This window comes from Mirounga angustirostris, unplaced genomic scaffold (assembly GCF_029215605.1).
Source record: "Mirounga angustirostris isolate CCGP_5_RB_7025 unplaced genomic scaffold, mMirAng1.0.hap1 SCAF_14, whole genome shotgun sequence".
Taxonomy (NCBI): domain Eukaryota; kingdom Metazoa; phylum Chordata; class Mammalia; order Carnivora; family Phocidae; genus Mirounga; species Mirounga angustirostris.
Window position 1 is genome coordinate 66,655,012 of NW_026991722.1, and position 21,778 is coordinate 66,676,789.

A 21,778-nucleotide genomic window follows, 5' to 3' on the forward strand; every position below is an offset into this window, starting at 1 on the left:
ATAATCCTTTTAATGTACTGTTGGATCCTATTGGCCGTATTTTGGTGAGAATTTTTGCATCCATGTTCATCAAAGATATTGGTCTGTAATTCTCCTTTTTGATGGGGTCTTTGGTTTTGGGATGAAGGTAATGGTGGCCTCATAAAACGAGTTTGGAAGTTTTCCTTCCATTTCTATTTTTTGGAACAGTTTCAGAAGAATAGGTATTAATTCTTCTTTAAATGTTTGGTAGAATTCCCCTGGGAAGCCATCTGGCCCTCCAAGACACAGACTCTTAACTGTAGAGAACAAACTGATGGTTGCTGGAGGGGAAGTGGGTGGGGGGGTGGGTTGGATGGGTGATAGGGATTGGGGAGTGCACTTGTGATGGGCACTAGGTATTGTATGGAAGCATTGAACCACCGGGTTGTATGCCTGAAACTAATATTACACTCTACGTTGACTAGCTGGAATTTAAATAAAAACCTTTAAAAAAAATACATGAGGCTTATTTACATGCATGTATTTCCTTGCATTGTGAGCTGAGCACTTTGAGATCCCACACTGAAGTTTTGAATACCATTTTCTAATAAAAGGGGCCAGGGCTCTTTAAAGAAATAGTTGTTACTATTGATGAAATTTTCAAGTTTTGAGTTCCCGAGTGAACAGCTGAGAAAGAATTCTTGAGACTTTTTTGGTGCAAAAAAGGTGTTTTTTATTATAGCATGGAAGGACCTGTGGGCAGAAAGAGCTGTGCCTGCAAGTGTGAGGGATGGCTGGTTACATATTTTAAGTTTTGTGGAGGGAGGGGAGGTAGAGATAACATAGGTTTCTAAGGGATTTTTGCCTGCTGAAAGCAGGGTCTTAGAGCACCTTGAAGATTTAGCTATTGTCAAGATAAAGTTACTTTTAGTCTTTAATGAAATATAAACATGAAGGATTAAGGCATCCCTGAACGCCTTGAGGAACATCACCCTCTGCATGTCTCAGGCATGTCAATGGGCTGCAAGCTGTAGGGAGATTTAATTTAAATGACATTTTTCTTGCTTTTGCTTTCATCACTCATGACTGCAACAGTAAATACAGCAGTCAGGATAATCCTGAAGTATCAGAAAGTAACAGAGCACCAATAATGAAAAATCTACAAAAATGGGATATGTCAAAGGCAAACAGGAGCCAATGGAAACAGCTCTCAATAATCACAACAGAAATCAGCTGATCAACCAAACGCTGTAGTCCTGGAGTATAACCAAGGGACTAAAATAACTACCCACTTGTCCACACTGGTAAAAACAAATGATTACATACATTTTTTTAATGATTACACGTCTGCTGAAGATTTCCAAATAATTTAGGTAGACACTCAGCCATCTACGACAGAGGTAAACTAGCCCCCTCTCCTCAAGTGTGGGCTCCGCAGAGTGATTTCCTCCTACATTGGACACACAGTAAGGACATGGTACAAGAGAAACTTCAGTGGGGAAACCTAACAAGCCCTACCCCAGCCAGTGACCAGCATTAACACTAACTGTAATAAGTTGCCTTGAGAGCAGAGGAAATGGGTGATTTCCTAGTAAAAATACACATGAACAAAAGACCCAAAAATAAAGAAAATGGAAATTGACCAATTAGCATAGAAAAGTTTGCAGTGCTGCTTAAAATCTCCCATTGGAAAATAACTCAGGGAGACAGTTAACCGAGCTTTAACAAATTCTGATTTTAATATCAAAGCTTTGTATATATTTCCATTTTTCATCTAATGTAGGATACGTCAACGTTTACAACCAAACATCATGTTATGTACCACTATAAATATGCTGCCACGTAAACCGAACTTCTCAACACAAGAAAACCATGACCGATGAGCTTACTTCCCTTAAAGCCAGAAAATTTTTAATAAATTTTGTTTTGGGCACTCATAAATTTAAACTCACATATATTCATACATGTTTTCAAGTTGTCAGTATATTTTTTCAACTGTGCTAACACTGAAACAACAAAAGCCCTTCACAACACTCACGAGGGCAAGACGACCAGGACGGCTGGCTGTGCAGCTGCGACGGCCGCGGTGTTTCTCCTTTCTCTGCGGGAGCCTCTGCCCAGAAACGACGCTCTTCTAGGACAAGCACCACAGTGTGCCATGACAGCGAGCTGCCAAAGCTTTGATGCTACATTGTGCTGAACTACTACATGACAAAGTACAGATAAACCACTGAGGAGTCAGAAGCAGATTATGCTCACTGTGGAAAACAAAACGTCTCTGGGAAAGCCACAGCAAATCTCCCTCCTGTGCACTTTTGTTGTTGAATTTTAAGAGTTCTTTATATATTCTGCAAACTGAACCCATATCACATGTATCATTTGCAAATATTTTCTCCCATTCTGTAGGTTATCTTTTTAGGTTTTTTTTTTTTTTTTTTTTTTTGATGTAGTGTATCTTTTTAGTTTCTTGATAGTGTCCTTTGATATTCATAACTTTATAATTTTGATGAAGTCCTATTTTTTTTTCTGTTATTACCTGTGCTTTTGATAATCATACCCAAGAAATTGGGCGCCTGGGTGGCTCAGTTGGTTGGGCAACTGCCTTCGGCTCAGGTCATGATCCTGGAGTCCCGGGATCGAGTCCCGCATCGGGCTCCCTGCTCAGCAGGGAGTCTGCTTCTCCCTCTCCCGCTCCCCCCTCTTGTGCTCTCTCTCTCAAATAAATAAATAAATAAAATCTTTAAAAAAAAAAAAACATACCCAAGAAATGATTGCCTCTGGCTCAGCACCCAGACAGGCCTCCATTTCATCCTACCTTCAAAACGTCAGCACCTCCAAGCCCAGAACCGTTTCATCCCAGCCCTCACTCTGTGGGCGATCCCAGTACCACCCAAACCCCAGCAGCCAGTGGCCAGACGGGATGTGGTCTTCTGCCGGAGGCACCCAAGGGGTACACCAGAGACACCACAGTGCCTTCTTGGGCCAGTTGGGAGGTGATCATTGGCAGAGGCAGGGACACCATTATGGGTTGAACTATGTTCTACAAATTTCTGATGTCGAACTCCTATCCCCAATACCCCTGAATGAGAACTGATATGGAAATACGGTCTTCAGAGATGATCAAGTCAAGATGAAGTCACTCAGATCATGATTATGTTGGTAGATTTTGTTGGTATTAACAAGAAGAACCGGGCAGAGATACACACACAGGAAAAGTGCTGTGTGAAGACTGGAGCTCTGCAGTCCCAAACCAAGGAAGTACCGGAACCTGGAGAAAGCTCCCCTTGAGCCTTCAATGCCACGACATCACCCACATCACACTTCCAGCCTCTAGACCTGTGACACAGCAGATCTGTTATTCTAGGCCACGTAGCTTGACCGAAGAGATCAACACAGGCACCCTCTGCCCTCTCCAGCAGTCTCCACACCACAGAGGGTGGGGGTGAAGGCAGGGCCCTTCACAGACCAAAGCTGGGTGATCACTTCTGGCCCTGGTTGTCTGGGAGGTCTGGCCACACATCCCAACCTCCTGGGGCCCACGCAACTATGAAGACAAGGAGAGGCAGAGAAGTTGGCCTCCCTGGAGCTGATCACTGAACATCCCCCCTGCCACTACTAGGGCCCAGAAAGCCTCTGACACCTCCTCCAGGCCGCCGTCAGCCATCAGCCATTTGAAACAGCCCCCATATCCCTTTTCATCTCAGGAAGGGAAGGGCCTCCGCAAGGCACAGGAAGAGGCCCTTGGCCTGGTCACAGCACCTACGTCCACTGGACCCAGGCTGGCCCCTCAAGGGGGTAAGGGCAGAACACTCTCTAGGGCCAACACATCTCTCTCAGAGCGGCCTGGGATCAAACAGCAGAGAGGGAAGTGTGGGCCTCAGGGTGGGAGCTGGGTGCACAGGCGCTGGGCATGCGGGACGGGGAGAGGCCTCCAGCCACTCAGGACGTCTGACCACTGCACAGGAGCCCCTCCAGAGGAGCTCGAGTCTCAGTCAACAGTCAGCTCCAGAGACTTCAGTCCACGTGCCACAAAACGGACACGATCCAGCTGGCTGAGTCTGTGCTCTGGAACTTTTAGGATCGAGCCCAGTGTCTGTAAAGGGTGGGGGAAGGAGACTCCCCAGGAGGTGCTCCCACAGCCCGTCCAGGAGGTTCTTGCCTCAGACCGTGACCACCTCACATATAGGTACTTCCTTTCGGCTCAGGAAAGGCCAAGACTGGGATGGGTCCAGAGCTCTGCACATTTCCAGGGAAGGCCAAAGGGCCGCACCGCCCATCACACCCTAGGGTTAATCCCTAACCCTCTCTAAAGTGTTTATCAACTGTGCAGGTATTTTATGCAGACTTTGAATGACTGAGGGCAGGATGAATTGGATCACTGTGCTTCCTTCGGTGACAGGTAATGCACGATGAGTTACGTACCTCAATGATTAAAACAAATCACCACGTAGCTGAGTGGCACGTAAGGTTGAAGAGTGAATCTTCATGGGTGTACACTTTGTACATGAAGGAAGCTGGTGCCGTGGCGATGCCAGAACTAGGTTAATAATGTGTTCATGAATTATGAAAATGTAAGCACATTAGAGAAATTCATGAGTCAATGGAAAGCTTGATGAGAAACAGCATGTTTACACAGTTTCAAAGCACTACCTCCCAAAATATACAAAAAGAGTAACTGTAGTGGAGAAGGTTGGCAGAAAACACCCTAATGAAGTGATCAAGATGAGCACCAACAACAACTGCACAATCAAAATCATGTGCTATCTGTAAGACAGGGTAAGTGCCTCATGTCACTTCTGGGGTATTTCCCGAATTGCATGGAAACATCCCACACGGCCACTCTGGGGGACATTCTACAGAATAACTGGCTTGTACTCTTCCAAAGTGTCAAAGTCGTTAAAGTCCAGGAGAAGATCGGGCCTGTTGTGGCCTAAATGACAAGACAGTCAAGGGCACGCAGCACATGCTATGTGACGGGATTCATCTGTCATTCAGGGTGTTGCCGGGACAAGTGATTAGACTTCAGTGAGGTCTGGAAGAAGGTGAGGAAATACCAGCACTCACTTCCTGACTGGTGATCACATGAGGAGAATGCAGAATTCCTTCTCTCAAGGAAACAGGGATCAGCTCAGTAACTTGTTCTCAAAAGGATGAAAGGAAAACATGTTTGTGTTCTATTTGCAACTTTTTATAAGTCTGTGACTGTTTCACAATAAAGAAAGATTTGACAACTAAAAGATTCCTGATTCTAGGGAACAGGATGCGAGTCAGCGTCCCTGAGAGGAAGTACATATTACTGCTGGTGCTTGGGCAGCGCCATTGTGGCGATGAGGAAGGGACAGGATGGGTCCACGGTCCACAGAGTAAAGGTGAGGGGAGAGGAGTACAGCTGAGAGCCCTGGGCTGTGGTGGGGGAGCACAGCTGTCTCAGCTCAGCTGCCACCCCCCCACCCCCGCCGCCCATTCAGGAAGCTCTCAGCGTCTTGTCATTCCAGCACCACATACCCTGGGTTCTCAGCCATCCCTCACTTCACACCATCCTCTCAGCAACTACCCATGATTGCCTGCTTATTCCTGACGAGCCTGTGAGCCGCCTGAGAGCACAAAACTGACTTTGCTCCCTGCTCAGCACACCACTGTCAACTGACACAATGGGTAAGGCAAGGACCAAGGGCCTGTTCCTGGCAGTGACAGTCCTGAGTGTCAAAGTCACCTCTGCATCAGGAATCACATCACACTCGGCCCCTGGGGCCCTGTGCGCTTGGACATGGTGGCATCTAGCACCAGGGCAATTCCTTCTCCCACAAAACAGTCAGGTAAAGGGCAAAGGGCAGAGACGCCCACTGTGACCTTGCTTATAAAACAGACACATTAGAAACAATCAGATCAATAGGGTACTGGTGCATCAATCAATGCACACTCATACTGTGAAATGCCAGCCAGGGACAGAAAGGCAAAGGACTGACAGGGACAGGTGTCCAAGATGTAGTTAAGTGAGTAAAAGGGGAGAGTTCAGAACATTGAACTGTAATTTAATTGAACAGAACATTTGTTTTACAAACACAATGAATTACAACCTGCGGGGAAAATGCACCCTGCCCCACCCTGCCTGAGCCATCCCAACCATATTAGCTTCTGTAGAAGCCCCCACCCCCAAGACATAGAAATGTCAGAACACTGCCCATGCCCCACTCGCCAACTTAACTGTCACAGAGCGGCGAGGGCAGACAGCAGTGCAACATTCTCCTCTATCTCCAGAAAGGTGTTCTCTGCCCAGAACCTGCCCAGGAGCTTGACTCCACACTCCCCCGCTGCCTGAGTGAAACTGACCCCTTGGACTTCTGAGCTCAAGAGCTTCTCAAATGCTTCCCCTGATACACTAAGCTGCCAACCAAATTATTCAAACATGGCAGGGGGCTACGCAACCTCAATGCTTCCCACTGGAACGCCCCAAGGAACTCTGGGGTCCTCTCTTCAGTTGGAATAAAGCTCTACGTAACATGTGTTGAAAGGCTAGATGTCCACACCTGCTCCCCTGGGAGCACTGGCTGGATACCCCAAAGGGACATCTCAACCCAGGCTGCCCCCTGAAAGCTCAAGAAGCATCCGGGCTCCCCAGAAGGCGTCGCTGGAGGCCTGGCCATCGGGCCACTGCACCTGGAAAGCCAACACAGCATCACACACAGAAGCACCCTTCTGCCTGGCTCCACCTTCCCACCCTGCCACCCCTTACCTCCGGACCCACCCTCTCTGGACTCAGTCAGAAACACGAGCCCACAGAACCCACCTCCTGGGTCCCATTCAACTGATGTCCAGCCTTGAGGCATCCCTGCCCCTTGTTACATTTGCCTGGTTTATTCACTCCAAAGGTATGACCTGAGGATCCAAGAGTAAAGAGGGACACCCACACTACCTGGTGGTAGGGTCTCACCTGGTTGGAGGGCAAGGGCTGGCTCAGGTCCACAGCAGAAACAGGGCTGGAGAAGGAGGGGCCCGGTGCCAACTCCAGGGGACTGGAAAAGAGACATCAGGACAAGCCCCGTATCAAAGGGGCACCAGGTCACGGTCCACCCTGTGACTGATGTGACCTGACAGCTCTCTGCAGGTAAGCAGCCCTTCCAGGTACGCTCTTCAAGAAGAGTGTCCTCCCATGGGGCCCTTGGGTGTGCAGGTGCTGGAGGGACCCGTGTGACACCTCAGGCGGGTGGCCTGGGTGAGGCAGAGAGCACTTGAGGAGGCTCACAGAGAAGGACCAATAGACGGAAACCCGAAGGAAGAGGTCAAGAAGGGCCAGGCCTGGGTGCCATCAGGATCAAATTGGGGGAGCAGCAGGGAGAGCAGGGAAGGTGACAGGTGTAGCCACTCAGGACAACAGTGTGGCAGTTCCCTAAAAGGCAAACACACGCCTACAGCCATTCCACTCCTATGCGTGTCCACACCCCAGAGACAGGAAAGCACACGGGCAGACCTACATGCATCCGGGAATGCTCACAGTGACCCCAAACCGGGAACTCAGAAATGCCTACCAACAGGCGATGGGTCAAAACAGCACGGTCCATCCGCATCAAGGAAACAGAACCCACAAAGAGGAATGGACTGCTGATAACACACAGCAACAGGGAAAATCCCAAAGTACTCAAGCAGAGTAAAAGCAGCTAGACCCACCCCCCCCACACACAAAATTCAAAACTTCTGGATTTCATTCACATGGAATTCTAGAAAATGCAGCTAAAGAGAGGAGATCCATGGTCTTGCAGGTGGCGGGGATGGTGGCAGGGGGACTGACAGACATGGCTCAGCACATGGTGGATACAGAAGTTGCACTCAGAAAACTCTCATTTGTACCGTGCAAACATGGTGCTTTACTGAATGCCAACGATGCCCAATGAATCTACTGTTCGAGAAGGACTCAAGGTCATCACATCGAGCAAGGATGGGCTGGGCCACTGGAGTGCAAGGATGAGACAGCCGTGAGGAACCTGGTGGCAGCATTTTCTCCATCCAGGTTCCTGGTCATGAATGGAAAAGTGAGTCCATCTGCAAAGTCTGCATTTTCTCACCCTCTGGCTAGTTCAGCAAATAGAATCTGTGACTCGAGCAACTGCTCCCTTTCTCTCTCACACGCTGCCCTGTAATTCTGCTCTCACTGGGCACCTGGCGTTCAGCTCCCAGACTGGGGAGACTATGCACACTGGGGACCTAGTCCTGGTGACCCCTATCATAGATTCCCTGTCCGCCAGAGGACCTCCGACTTCTCACATTCCTCTAATCTCTCTTCTCAACCTCCAGATTCTCCTGGCCTGTTGTTCTGGCCCCCACGGCCACAGTCTGCAGCACCTAGGCTATTCACAGCCCTCTCAAGCACCTTTCAAACTACAGTTTGGAACATAAAATCAGGATCTTGATGCTGCTTAAAAACTCAGACAGCCTCTGTCTGGGGAAAACAAAATGCCAAAAAGCGGCTTCTGGGATCCAGGGTGATCTTGGGGAAGAGGCAAAGTGTGAGCACTGTCCACAATACAGACACCCATGTCTGCTCTGATATTTCTGGGTGTTCTTCTGTCTCAGGGAAAAACCACCCTCTTCTGGTAGATGTAGGGTGGGGATGATGATGTATTTTCCAGAAACCCATAAGGAAAGGACTCAATCTGCACATCTGAGGTGGCAAGTCTATAAACCAGGAATACCCTACCCATGGCTCTGCGTGGCTCACCTCTGGGTTAGGAGGAATTCGGGAGGCTGTGTCACCAGGAAGCCGCCCGCCTGTTGTTCTGCCTGGCCAACGCTGGTGCCTGGACCTTCCTCCAGGTACATGCTCGGGGGGTTGCCAACAGGTGGGTCAGCGAATCCTACACAGAAAAAATTCCACAACCCAGTGCTGGGAGGACAGAACACAGCCCACAAGCAGCACAATCGAGACCTCCACGAGAAAAGCAGCATCTGACCTGGCTGGCCCCAAGCCTCAGCTTCCCTTGCTGAGGAAGGAAGAGTCATAACTGTTGATCTCAACTGCCTTTTTAGGCTTCCAGAAACAAAAATTAAGCCCAATTTTGTGGACTTCAAATTTTGCTTCATCAACCCAGACTTTAGGCCAGCCCCCAGTGTCAAAGACTCAGCATCCAAATCTGCCCCACACGCAGGGCTGCCATGTGAGAACTTCTCAGTCTGTCCTGTGCTGGTTCATCAAAGGCTGGGCCACGTCCATTTTCACCTCTCACCTCAGGTTTCGCCACGATTTCAGAGATGCAAGGTATCACTACCTTACCTTGCCCCCCTCTCTATAGAAAACGTTGCAGAGGATATCTCAGTATACCTCTGACTCTTACAGATAAGCCATGGTAGATCTGATCAGTTCTGGGTCGACAAACTTCGAGCCACTTCGGAGTGAAGGAAGGTAAGAAGTCCACCAGGTGGTAACCCTAGCATCAGAGTCTCTGACCTCAGACAAAATAGCAGGCCAGCTGGGCCGGGCGCACCCTGTCCTCCCTGCCGTCTGCCAGAGTGACAACCTAACCTGCCAGCCAGCAGCCCAATCTCAGACCAAAAGAATTTTCCTGAGCATTCAAGTATGTGATTCTACCTCCACTTTCTGCTGTTTCCTCTTTTCTGCAGAACTCTAGAAATACTCTGAGGTACGTTAAATATAATTTAAGTGCTAATTTGAGCATTTCTGGTTCAAACTTAAAAGATCACTAGGTTACATCTTCTTCCTCCAAGAGGAAGACAAAAAGCCAAAAGCCCAGAACAAAGGGAGAGTCAGGGAAGGGGGAATTAGTGGGAGGAAGATGTCCCCAGTTCTGCAGACCCAGGACACAAGTACCATCCTATGTTGGCAGGGCATCTGAAAGGAAGGTAGGGTATAGGTCAGGTCCTGAGAATCTTAAGGTGGGAGGTTGGGAGGGAGGGAGCAGTAAGGGAGAGCAGGGAAACATCCTGGTGCTCAGGCGGTCAGTCTGCAGGAAGGCTCACCAATTCCTACAGAATGTCACCCCTCACATGAGCTGGACCTGGTGTGAAGACCAGCTCCCCTTGTCCCCAGTGACCGCCCCACTCCAGCCTTGTTGGTAAATATGGACAAACATAGGTCTCTGACAGTGGAAAAAGGACATGGAAAAATGAAGGACCAATATGATCAAACTGAAAAGCTGCCTCCAGAGCAATGAGTCTCCAGGACTCTTCCTCCTTCCAACCCCTCATCCTCCTCTCTTCAAGGAAGGGCCAGAATCCACAGCCCCAATATTCCTGCCTTCAGACAACAAAGCATGTTTTTTTAAACTTCTATTGAGAATACTCAGAAAAATAAAAGATACTGCATCTATAAAAAGTAACACAATCCCTGACGAAAATTCAAATAAAAAAACAGCTTGGAATTCTCTTAAAGTATAACTGTCAAATTGGAATTTTGAAAGACAGACTCTAACACCCCCAAAGCACACACAATAAAAAAGAAGAGGGGACACCTGGGTGGCTCAGATGGTTAAGCATCTGCTTTCGGCTCATGTCACGATCCCAGGGTCCCGGGATCAAGTCCTGCATCGGGCTCCCTGCTAGGCGGGGAGCCTGCTTCTCCCTCTGCCGCTGCCTCTCTCTATCTCTCTCTCTGACTCTCATGAATAAATTTTAAAAAAATTAAAAAAAAAAAAAAAGAAGAGAAACATAAAAAAAAAGGTAAGCACCTGCGGAGACTGGCCCAGGATTTCCGAAATCATCGTAAGATATGTGCTCTAAAGAGAACGAAGAACATGGAGGGGGTAAATTATCAAGGAATATTATCCAAAAAATACCCAGACCTTAGGGGAGACATTGTTATCTTCTTTAAATTGAAAGGCTTAACAGAAAGTGAATTAAAGAGACTCACACCTAGGACCATCATTGTGAAATTTCAGAACACCCAGACTTAAAGCAAACAAACAAAACAAAAAAACTCCAAGAAAGGAACAATATGTGATCTGCAAAGAAGCCAAGAGGATGACATCAACATCAGATGCTCAAACAATGAGAGGAATATATCTGCAAACATCTAAGGGAAAATATTTAAACTCACAATTCTGTCCCTGCCAAATTGTTCATCAAATGTGAGGGCAGGTTAAGGACAACTTCACAACACGTAAGGACTCAGAAAATTGATCTTGCAAGCCCTCTTTCTTGCAGTTAAGTGAAGACGTTCTCAAACATAACAAAGAAGTCAATGAAGACAGGACAAGACCTGCAATTCAGGAAACAGTGACCCAAACCAGGGAGGCAATGAAAGGAGTGCTCTTGGGGTGCTGACTCCACACCAGGTCTAGGGAAACATCACTTGGGTGGAAACAGGAAGGAGGGCTCCCAGCCACCAGTCTTCAGAGGAGACACTTGGAAAACTGGAAGAAGTTACAGATGCGATAAAAACAGGTAACATAAGAAAAAAGGAAGGCAATTAGAAACCCCAAGAAAGTAAAGACATAACCACAGAAGACTAAGAAATTTAGGTGACGGGAAAATTGATGGTGCCAATATCCTCCTCACAAGGTGAGATGTCACAAGATGCTTTTGTATTTGGTAGACAAATATATAGCTAAATACATATTCTTTAGAGGTACTTTTAGCTACAATAAGAACTAAGATGAAACTACGGAAATGGTATTTCAGTCACGAGATGTGGTAAGCTGTCCTCTGTTGCAGCAAGTGGTGACAGTAAGTCAGGTGGCCTGCAATGGGAGTGCAGGGGTGGCAGCTGTCTCATTTCATTTAACTCTTTCCTCACTGTCTTACTTTTAGTCGTATGCACATTTCACTTTGCAAACTAGAAAAGTAGGAGAGTGCTGATCCTTCCCACACCCCTTCAAATGAAACCCAAGTAGTTGTGGCATCTTGTGCAGAAAAGCATGGTCTGTGTGGAATGGACCCACCTGTGGCGCTGGTCTCACCGAGGGCAGTGATGGACACAGCCACAGTGGCATCTGCGGGGCGCATCATGAGGTCCAGCCCAGTCTGGAAGGAAACTTCCTTGGAGGACGCCAGTGCAAGGGACATCAGCCATGACTCAGGGGCAGCCAAAGAAGGGTCCAGCATGTCACTGCCAGCAGTCAGAGGGCAGAGGCCAGGGCCTGGGCAGATGTGGGGGAGAGTGGCAGGACTGTGGCCAGGCCCCTCCTGGTACATCTCACCGCCCTGCAGAGACCTGGGAAAGACAGCAAACACCATCCCTTGGAGGGCAGAGACTCCCTCAGGCCGGGGCAGAGAGGCCTGGGAGGAGACTCCAGCCCCATTTGGGAATCCAGGTAGCCACTGACGGCTGTGGGGCCCAACAGATCCCTAACTGCCTTGTTTTCACAGTTCTACCTGTGGCTGCAAGGGTTCCAGAACACTTAAAAAAATACTATTACTGGAAATCTAAGACACACTAGCAGTTCATTTAAAAGGACCTTCAATGAAGCATTGTTCCACAATACTGAAAAGACTCGATATTGCACACTCGCTGTGTCTCAGATGGTGCTCCTGGGCTTCTGTGACGCCCCTCCCCTACCCCTGTAATTTCTGCAACAACCTGCATCGTATTCCCTCCCCATCTCGCAGATGAGAAACGCACGGCACTGAGAGCTCACAGGAACCTGCCTAAGTTCATACACCTGGGCAGTGCCGGCCTGCATAGGAAGGGCCAGGTGCAGGGAGTGTCATGAGAGATGCTGATGTCACAATGGTAAATAGAAAAAGTGTCCACATCTTGATGGTTACACAAGGTGGAACCTGGACCCTCTCTCAGACCTAGTCCTGCTGACGGCCAGCACGTTCCTTATCCTTACATCAGGTCCATGCCTCATCCCTGGTGAGGGAACGTGCCTGGACAGTGCCTAGTGCATAGTCAGAACTCAAGAAATATTAGCTGTTACTGACTCAATGATATAGAAACAATACAAAATACCAGAAATAAAAAAGAAACAATAGCTAGGGTTTGGCTTTAGGAAGTAAGCCTGCGTATGTTTCTTTCCAACTCTGTTTTCCCCATTCTCCAATATATACATGAAGTCAGGCTGTGAGCCAGGCTCCAAGGAGCAAGTGTGGGGTCCCTGATATGGACTCCTTACCAGCGGCTTCTCCACCCCAGAATCACGGAGGTCTCTCTGCTCTCAGCAGTCACTGACCTGGTCTCACTGTCAGCCCCAACATTCACATGCCTGCTGCAGGCCTGGTCATCCACCCAAGACGGTGAAACTAAATAGGGTGATGGTCCCACGGGCTGTGGGGATGGCAGTACCTGGGAGGTGATGGTCCCACGGGCTGTGGGGATGGCAGTACCTGGGAGGCAGGGGCTTTGGCAGAGTCTCATCTCCAGAAAAGTCTGGGGCCAGGGCCAGCGACTCCCATGGCCCTTGAGTGGTCTCCCTGGACTGTGCAGGCCCATTTTCCTCCTGTCCTGCTGAAAGCCAATCGGGGAGGAGGGGAGGCTTGGTGATGCTCTGAGTCCCATCCCAGCAGGTTAAGAGCAGCCCTGCTGGCTGGAAAAGGGTGTTACTACTGAGTCATTACAATATCCTTTGTTCCTTAAATGTCTTTTGTCTGACGCCAATCCGTAACTACAAACCCAGGAACCCCTAAATCATGGTGGCTGGCTCGCTTCCCAAGTCGGCTCACGGACTCCTGGCCCTGGACACACAGTGACCTCTAAATGCACACCGGCTGCGGCAGCCTCCCTGGGGCCCATCCTGAGCCCATCCTGAGCCTCAGCGTCAGGGACCTCGCTCCCCACAAGAGGACGTCCTGCAAGTGCACACTGGGAGTGGAGGGGCTGTCCCTACAAGAGTGACCCTACCTCGGCCCAGCCCTAGACAGAGGGTGCGGGCGTCAGAAGCAGCCCGCAACCGCAAGCAGGGTGGGGCCCTGGAGCCACTCACCTGGCCACTGAGGCCTGTCCGCACCCCCAGGGCCGAGGCGGGGCTGGCCTGAGGGCTGCGGGCGGTCCGGGGCCCTCTCCCTCACACTGGGCTCCTCTACTGCGTCCTCCGCGGCTGGCTGCAGGCGCTGGAGAAGGGCCCTTTGGCGCCGCCGGTAATTGGCGAACCAGTTGTACACTTGCTCAACAGTCAGGCTCGTCTCCAGGGCCAGGTTCTCCTGCTCCAAAACAGCACAGCCTCGCGCCCCGCCACCGCCCCCGGAGCAGCAGGGGTGCCCGGGGCGACCCGAGGGGGCGGGCCCCGCCTCCCGCCCTGAGCGGCCTCCGGGCGGGGGCCCGAGCGCGGTCTTCGGCGCCGCCAGGCACGTCCCCCAGCCGGCTCGCTCCTCCCGCCGACGCCAACGCAGACACGTGGCGGGCCCGGGCAGCGCCACGGCCCGGCAGGAGAGCCGGCGCGCTCCGGGGCCCGGCGTCCGAGGGCCACGGGTCCGCCGGCGGCGGCGGAAGCCAGCCCACAGAGCTGGCGCGGCGATCGCCGGGAGAGCTCTGCCGATTGGACAGGGAGCGCGGCGGGCGGGGCAGGCACAGGAGCGCCTCTTGATTGGGCAAGCCCCCACTTGGGGGAGCCTTGCTGATTGGACGAGGGAGGTAAGTGGGTGGAACTAACACAGGAGAGCCCTGCCGATTGGACAGAGCAGAGAAGTGGGTGGAGAGAACAGGCCCGGACTTCGGAGCCGCAGGAAACCGGCTCCGTCGGGGGGCCTCCCGCCTGTTCCCTCACAGCCTGCCCCCGACTCCGTCCCTCCGGCTTCCGGGGGCTGCGGAGCGGAGGGCGCCCACCGGCCTCGGCAGGTACTGAGCTCTGCAAATATCTGCCCCCCTGACGCTGGAAGCTCCACGACGACAGTCTCCTCAGCCTGGTACCCCGTGCCTGGCCGTGTGGGGACAGGATGACGCCCCCTGAGAAAACTAAACCCTCCACGTGCGCAAGCTGGATGGTCAGCAGCTGCCGGCCAGTGAGCTCCTGTCCTCCAGGAAGCTCAGCGCAGCAGAAGCCACCGGCGCCCTGGCAGAGGGGCCACTCGGAAGGCCCGGGGGAGGGACGGGACAAGGGTGGGGGGCGGCCTGGCCTCCAGCTCCTCGGCTCTTACCCTCTCGGCCTTGCTGGGGTTGGTGCTCACGCCAGAGGCAAAGTCGTGCAGCTTCTGGCGAACCTCTCTGGGAAAGTTCCGGCTCTTCGGGCCGTCCGGGCAGAGGGAGGGGGGTGGTGGGTTCCTGGATAAGGACAGTGAGGAGGTGGTTACAGACGCTCCTCCTGGGTGCACCTCATGGGCTCCCAAACACTGTGCACCCCTGGACACCCTCTTATCTCACTGGCTGCCCCCCCCCCAAGCTGTGTGCTGCTGAGTCCCAGGAGTCCATCCTCTGAAGGACAGAGGGGCCCAGCATCAGCCCGTTTTCACCTGCACACCCTCACGGGGGTCACCAAGCTCTCCAGTACCACTCTCAGTGATGGCCCATAGCTATTGAAAGTGGATGATGAGGACATTGAGGTTGGTCATGCCACTCACTTTACTGTGTGTACACATGAATTTTTCCAAAAGGAAAAACTGATATATAAACAAATGGTACCAGCGGGGAACACCCAAGATATTCAAACACCAACTGAACAAATCATCATGGATGTCAAAAATGCATCCCACACATACGACATCCCAAATGGAGCTTGATCCTTCACTCTCCCAGTCTTCCCCCAGGCCCCAATTCTGTGCATCTCAGTGAGAAACCACCATGTTCCAGCCAATCAGGCCAAGAGCCCTGCAGGCTGGCTTTATTCTCTCTTAACCTCTTCCAACACATCCGGCTTGTCAGCAAATCCTCCAAAATCTGCCCTGACACACCCAGAGACTCCCAAGAGCCTCCTGCCTCTCTCCTGTACCAACCACCCTTAGGTGACACCCCTCTCGGAGACACCACCACCTCCAGGTGGTGGACCAACCATCGCTCTAACTCCGATATCACCCCCTCCTTACACTTCCAAGGGCTGCCATCCCCACACTCAGGCCTCTCTGCCGAGGCTTAGAGGAGCCCGCGCTGTACCCCCCTCCCCAAAACAAAGAACAAAGGTGGCATAGTCCTCTACTAAGCACATTCTCTGTCTAGTACTCCCCACTCTGAACTATGGAATCTACTTTGTGTCCTCTCTACTGTCCCTTGTCTGCAGCCAGTGTCAGCTCCAGCACAGTAGGGCCCAGGCTATATCCCCAGCAACACCAACAGCACCCAGCAATCAGGGGGGGCCTCTTCACAAACACTGCATACTGATCCCCAAATCATCTACTGAACTGTACTCTGCCAGGCCATCAGCAACTATATGGAGGGACATGATTCCATTCCTGAAGACCCTCAAGGCTGATGAACTGCTGGGTTTTGAGGACGTATCTCGTTCTTTGGCAGGCACCAGGAAAAAAAATTCTCTCTGATCCAGAAGGAATCCATCTCTTCCAGTAACCAGGCCCCATAGCGCAGGAATCCCATTACTTGGGCTCCCAGGAGCTCAGAGCCAGATCTACAGCCCTTCCTGGTCAGTGGGCAACACCCAAGATCAAGAACAAAGGCTCTACAGTCTCAGTGTCTAGCCTGGAGTCCTAGCTTTGCGTCTCTCTCCTCTGTAACCTTGGGCAAGTCCTGACCTCTCTGTGCCTCAGTTTACTCATCCATAAGTGGTGATGAAGGAATAATAGTAATTAGCAGCTGTAATGTTTCCTTAGTGCTGATAATGGCTATGGTGGTAATTACTATTAAGGAGGACCCACCATCTGTCATGTGCCAGGCAATCTCCTAAGCACCACATACATCTCGTCTGATGCTTACATCACTCTCATCTTTACCTCTCTTTAAAAGGCCCTGCAGGGCACCTGGGTGGCTCAGTTGGTTAAGCGACTGCCTTCGGCTCAGGTCATGATCCTGGAGTCCCGGGATTGAGTCCCACGTCAGGCTCCCTGCTCAGCAGGGAGTCTGCCTCTCTCTCTGACCCTCCCCCCTCTCATGCTCTCTCTATCTCATTCTCTCTCTCAAATAAAGAAATAAAATCTTTAAAAAAAAATAAAAAATAAAAGGCCCTGCAGCCCTGAGGGGTGGTGTTGCAGACCCAGGCCCATGGCACCTGCAAAGCCAGTCTGTGGGAATCAGATGACCGAAGGTACACGTGCTGGGCATCTCCCACAGGAGGAGAAGACAAGAGGAAGAGAGTGAGGTCAGGATGTCCACCTGCTGCCTCCTCCCCTGCAGAGCCCTCACTGGAAGGCAGTGGCTCCTTCTCCTTGCCCTGCAGGCAGAAGTAGGAATGCACCCCCATGTCCAGCTGCGCAGGTGGAGAGTGTGGCTCAGTGCTGGGCACATGGGCTGATGCAGAGCCTATCACCTTTTGACTATTACTGCTTTTTCTGACTTTTCCTGCATTTATCTCCCTATCTCTGCCTTACCTAAGCCCCACTGTGGTTTTAGATGGCACATCCCTCAGGAGTCCTGGGGAACACGCACAAATAAAGGCTAGCGGTGTACCTCTTTCTGCAGCGGAACTTCTGCACTGGGGTTAGCACGGCCACGCCCAGCCGCTTCATGACCAGGCGGTAGTGAATGTCGTTCCAGAGCTGTACCAGCTCCTGGCTGCCTCCAGGCACCTGGCAACCCTGCCGAGAAAAGCCTACTGAGACCTGGCTGCCCTCACCCATCCTGGAGCACTGCCCTCCAACCCGACCTGACCCTCAGGAAGAGCTGCTGGCTGAGGGGTGGGGCAAGGTCCCATCAGCCCTTCAGCCCTCCCACAAAGCAGCTCTCAGTCACTCCTTACAGGTGAGGAGCAGGAGTCAAGAGGAAGGCAAACGACAGGCCTGGGGCCACAGAACATATGAAAGGCAGACTCACAGAGCTACATGGTTGGATTTGAGGGTCCAAGGTTTGACCCATATCTTGCGTGAAAGACCTTTCTCTCCCACCCAGCAGGGCTGCTCCCTCGCATGCTCAGTGAGTGCATTTTGAGCCAAGAGGGATGAAGTGGTTCTGGTCTGTGCCCCACCAAGCTCACCAAGCCAGTGCGACCTGTTCACACGACCAGACTCCGGAGATGGCCAAGGATGCCTGGTGCTGGCCTCCCGACACAGCCCTATGGTCTGTGTGGGGTTCCTGCATTTAACTCCAATGTTCTCAGGATCATCTCAGCAAGGGAGGTACCAACAATCATTCAGCCTTCCCTCCACAGTATCAGAAAAAGCCCACTTTGCGAGGCTGTGACTTCCAGTCTGCTGCCAGGATGCAGCCATCAGCCTTGGACACAGTTGTCAGGGAACCCTGCCACCTACAGGATGTGGTCCTGGGCAAGAAATGCCCATTCTTGGTGTGCTGTCCCCATCATATCTCTCAGGTCTCCCCTACACGTCAGCTCCTCAGAGACATTTATGGACCGTCCAGACTGAGTTTATAATCCCTCCCCTGGGAGTTTTCCATCACTGATGTCATTCACACATTTCATCACCGAGTGCCTCAACAGAGTTATTACAACTCCGTGTTTTCCCTTGTTTGTTTACTTTGACGGATTTGAAAAACTGAGCCCCTCTGACTCACAGGTGTTACATTAGGTGTCGTGGATCCTGTCACAAGCACAACGGAGGCGGCCGCTCCCTCAGGGGGCCTGCAGTGCAGCGACAGGAGGCAGACAGAACAGAGGCCTGAGGGAGGAGCCAGAGGGTGAACAAGACTCTACACTGGAGAATAAAGGGGGCACTGCCTAGACAGGGTGACATTTAGAGCAGAAACCAGAAAGGAAGAAAGGCACCAGCCGCACAGAGGGCCCGGCTCCAGCCTCTGGCAGAGGGAGCAACACATGCTGAGCTCCTGAGACGAGGGAAGATGTCAGGAGTTGTATGAACAGCAAGGAAGCAGCATGGCGACTGTGAAGAAAGCAGGGGGAGAGTCTGACAGAGAGACCGGAGAGCAGACAAGCTCAGATTGCGGGCTCAGGTGCACACCGTGGCCCATCTGCTGCCTGTGAACTCTCTGGCTGCTACATGAAGGACAAATCAAGGGGACAGGAGGGGACTACACAGCCTATGGGGAAGGGAGTGGAAATTGAAAGAACTGGAAAGAAAGGAGTATCTTGGGGCACCTGGGTGGCTCAGTCGGTTAAGTGTCTGTCTTCGGCTCAGGTCATGATCCTGGGGTCCTGGGATTGAGCCCCACAGCAGGCTCCCTGCTCAGCGGGGAATCTGCTCCTCTCTCTCCCTCTGCTGGTGCCCCTGCTCATGCTCTCTCTCAAATAAATAATTAAAATCTTTAAAAATAAATAAATAAAATCTTTAAAAAAAACTGAGTATCTCGAAGGTAAACTCAGCAGCACGAATTATGCATAAACTGTATGATGGGGTGATAGAGAGAAAAATAGGCCCTCAAATCCCTTATTTGAAACCCTTTGAGCCAGATGTATTTTGGAATTAAGAATTTCTCAGATTTTAGGAAGTAACACAGGCATATCCTGTGTAATATGCACCACCCCAGTATAATCTGGAGCAGGCAGCATGCTGTAATCAAACATACCAGTATTTAGGTAGCAGAGTGTACCATGGTCACATTAAATGGCTAAAGACCATAAAGACTTCACATCGGTGCAGGTCAGGTCACATCAGTGTCAAATGCATCCAAGTAACACCAGATGAGTGACAAAGATACTTTTGGTTTGCATGCTCGGTTACAGACCTGCAGCTAAGGGACTGAGGTTCTGGGTCTGTCTGACCGTCTTACCAACTGGGATCCCAACTCTCCAAGTGAGGAACACCGCTCAATATGGATCTCATAAATGGATAGTTCGGCCTCAGATTACTAAGGTAGTTAGAACTCTGTAAAGAGAGTGGACCATTCTAGCTTGGTTTATAAAACGTCTCCCCAGGTTCTTGCCGACTTGGGGGCCTTTCTGTGGTGTCTGGGATGGTGCTGTAGCTCTCTGCATGCCCCTCACAGACCAGTCCTACCTCCAGGACCCGGCAGGCAGCCTGATGCTGCTCCTGCTGGGCCAGCACCCGGGCACACACAAGGGCCACATCCGCGTTGTCTAGGAGGTGCAGGCGGAGCGGGCTGTCCAACACGGCGGTGGCCAAGGGCTGCACCTGGGCTGGGTCATCCTGGAGGTCCCGGCACAGCCTGCCTGCAAGAGTCACCAGATCTGCCAAGGGTGGCCCAGTGCCCCCACTCTCCCTCAGCAGCTTCAGGAAGCTCTGCATCCCGCGTCGGGTTCAGGCCCTCTGCAAACAAGACAGCAATCATGACAATGGCCAGCACTGCCCACAGGCTGACTGCACGTCCATCCACAACTCTGCAAGGCCCCTCTTGCCACAGGCATTTGTAACATGGTGGTAGGAGCTCACTGAGAAAAGGCAGAGGGGCATCAATGCCTGCTACAATTTCCCGTTTTTAGTCCTCATTTGTGTACTAGGTGCTCTCACTGCAATGGTTCATCTCATTCCTGTGACTCTTTAGTCTGTGCCCCATCCACAGGCCCCACACTGGTCCTCCCATGTCTCCTCCTCTCTGTTTCCCCCACAGTCTTACACATACAAGGTAACTGTGCTGTGTTTCACTCCTTCTCTTGGCTCAGTCAGGGCAGGAACCCTGTGTTGGGGTCATTAGATTTCCCCAGCATCTGCCCCATGGATGCCCAGGCCTCTCAGAGCAGTAGGAGGTACCCTGAGCTAGGGGCTTGGCAGACATTGCTTACATTCCTACAAAGAGAAGCCATGGGACCTGCCAGAGCAGGACTAACACCATCTGCTTTTGACTATTATGATTTTGAAAACAAACAAACATATTTGAAAAACACAAAATTTTAAAGATTGCCCTAATCCCACACTTTAAAAAAAATATACGAAAGGATGAACATTTGCTGGGCCTCCCTGTGCCTGGTCCATCTACTCTGCACTGTCCCCCCCCACACACACACACACATAGTGGTAAGCTATGGCAAGCTGGATTTGAAGCCTTTATGAATTTTTCTTTTTTATAAAAAGCTAACTATGTATACATACAGCAGTTTTTACCAAAAGAGAGATTGCTCCTGCCATTACTCAATCTGGGCACTACCACAGGCATATTCCCTAGACCATATGAATGGTCCTGCAGAGTACCCACGACAGAGTACCCATGACAGTAGGGGCCAGACTTGTTTCAACACCTGTCCACCCCCGAATATTCGGTAGCATGATAACCCTACTACCTTTGGTTCACAATTACTCTTACTTCTATAGAACAGACTCACGTAAGCGAGGTTCAAGAGTAGTGCTATATAGCATTGTGTTTTAGTAGATGCTACCAAGCTGCTTTCTACAAAGGTGGTAAGAATCTGCGTGCCCGGAACTGCAGAGGGCAGGCCTGTGCGCACTCCCTGGCGGAGGGTCTGGCCTCAATTGCTAGGTCTTTCCACCCTGCACTGCCTCTCAGGTCCTTCTCAGCTCATGGGGCCGTCCACCAGGGGGAAGCGCTCCCGTCTACGCCGCTGCTTCTGAGCTTTAGTGCCGTTCGCTCGATGCTAACTTAGGGCCCAGCGTTTCTCCCCATCGCATTGGGCAGGAGGCCGCTGATCCCGCGTCCCTCGAGGGAGCCGAGGCTCCAAGGCTTCGGTGGGGGCGGGAGGGGGAGGGCTCCTCGCGAGACCCCGGGTTCTTCCAGCGCAGCCCCACCCACCCCCACCCCCGCCCCAGCACTGGCTCTAGGAAGAGAGGCCAGGCAGGAGTCTAAGGGCCAAGCTCCTGCGGACGGAACCGCGGAGTTCAAGAACGAAGTGACCTCTTGGGGGGGTACCCAGGACACGGAGGGGCCCCGGCCCCGGGCAGGGATGGAGGGGCCCCGACCACCGGGCAGGGATGGAGGGGACCTGGGGGAGCGTGGCTCTGCTGGGCTCCC

The 21,778-nt window shown here is 51.5% G+C and overlaps 1 protein-coding gene across 1 annotated transcript; it reads right to left on the bottom strand.

Annotated features, from left to right (window-relative positions):
* Positions 1-2,368: 2,368 nt before the first annotated feature.
* On the bottom strand, positions 2,369-20,118 carry ANHX (anomalous homeobox). Its single transcript, XM_045887924.3, has 9 exons — positions 19,855-20,118; positions 17,396-17,523; positions 14,983-15,106; positions 13,833-14,049; positions 13,237-13,357; positions 11,850-12,121; positions 8,675-8,810; positions 6,893-6,974; positions 2,369-6,618 (listed from the first exon to the last, which is right to left on the bottom strand). Exons 1-9 carry the CDS (start codon positions 20,101-20,103, stop codon positions 6,532-6,534), a joined length of 1,416 nt encoding a protein of 471 aa, XP_045743880.1. The 5' UTR covers positions 20,104-20,118; the 3' UTR covers positions 2,369-6,531.
* Positions 20,119-21,778: the final 1,660 nt, after the last annotated feature.

What these genes read in the sequence shown, in the direction of transcription:
- ANHX (XM_045887924.3), bottom strand. Translation starts at nt 20,103, where the DNA reads ATGCAGAGCTTCCTGAAGCTGCTGAGGGAGAGTGGGGGCACTGGGCCA. An exon ending in GGACAGGCCTCAGTGGCCAG is followed by an intron (nt 13,358 to 13,832) that starts GTGAGTGGCTCC and finishes ATTGGCTTTCAG; the next exon opens with CAGGACAGGAGGAAAATGGG. An exon ending in CGGTGAGACCAGCGCCACAG is followed by an intron (nt 8,811 to 11,849) that starts GTGGGTCCATTC and finishes TTTTCTGTGTAG; the next exon opens with GATTCGCTGACCCACCTGTT.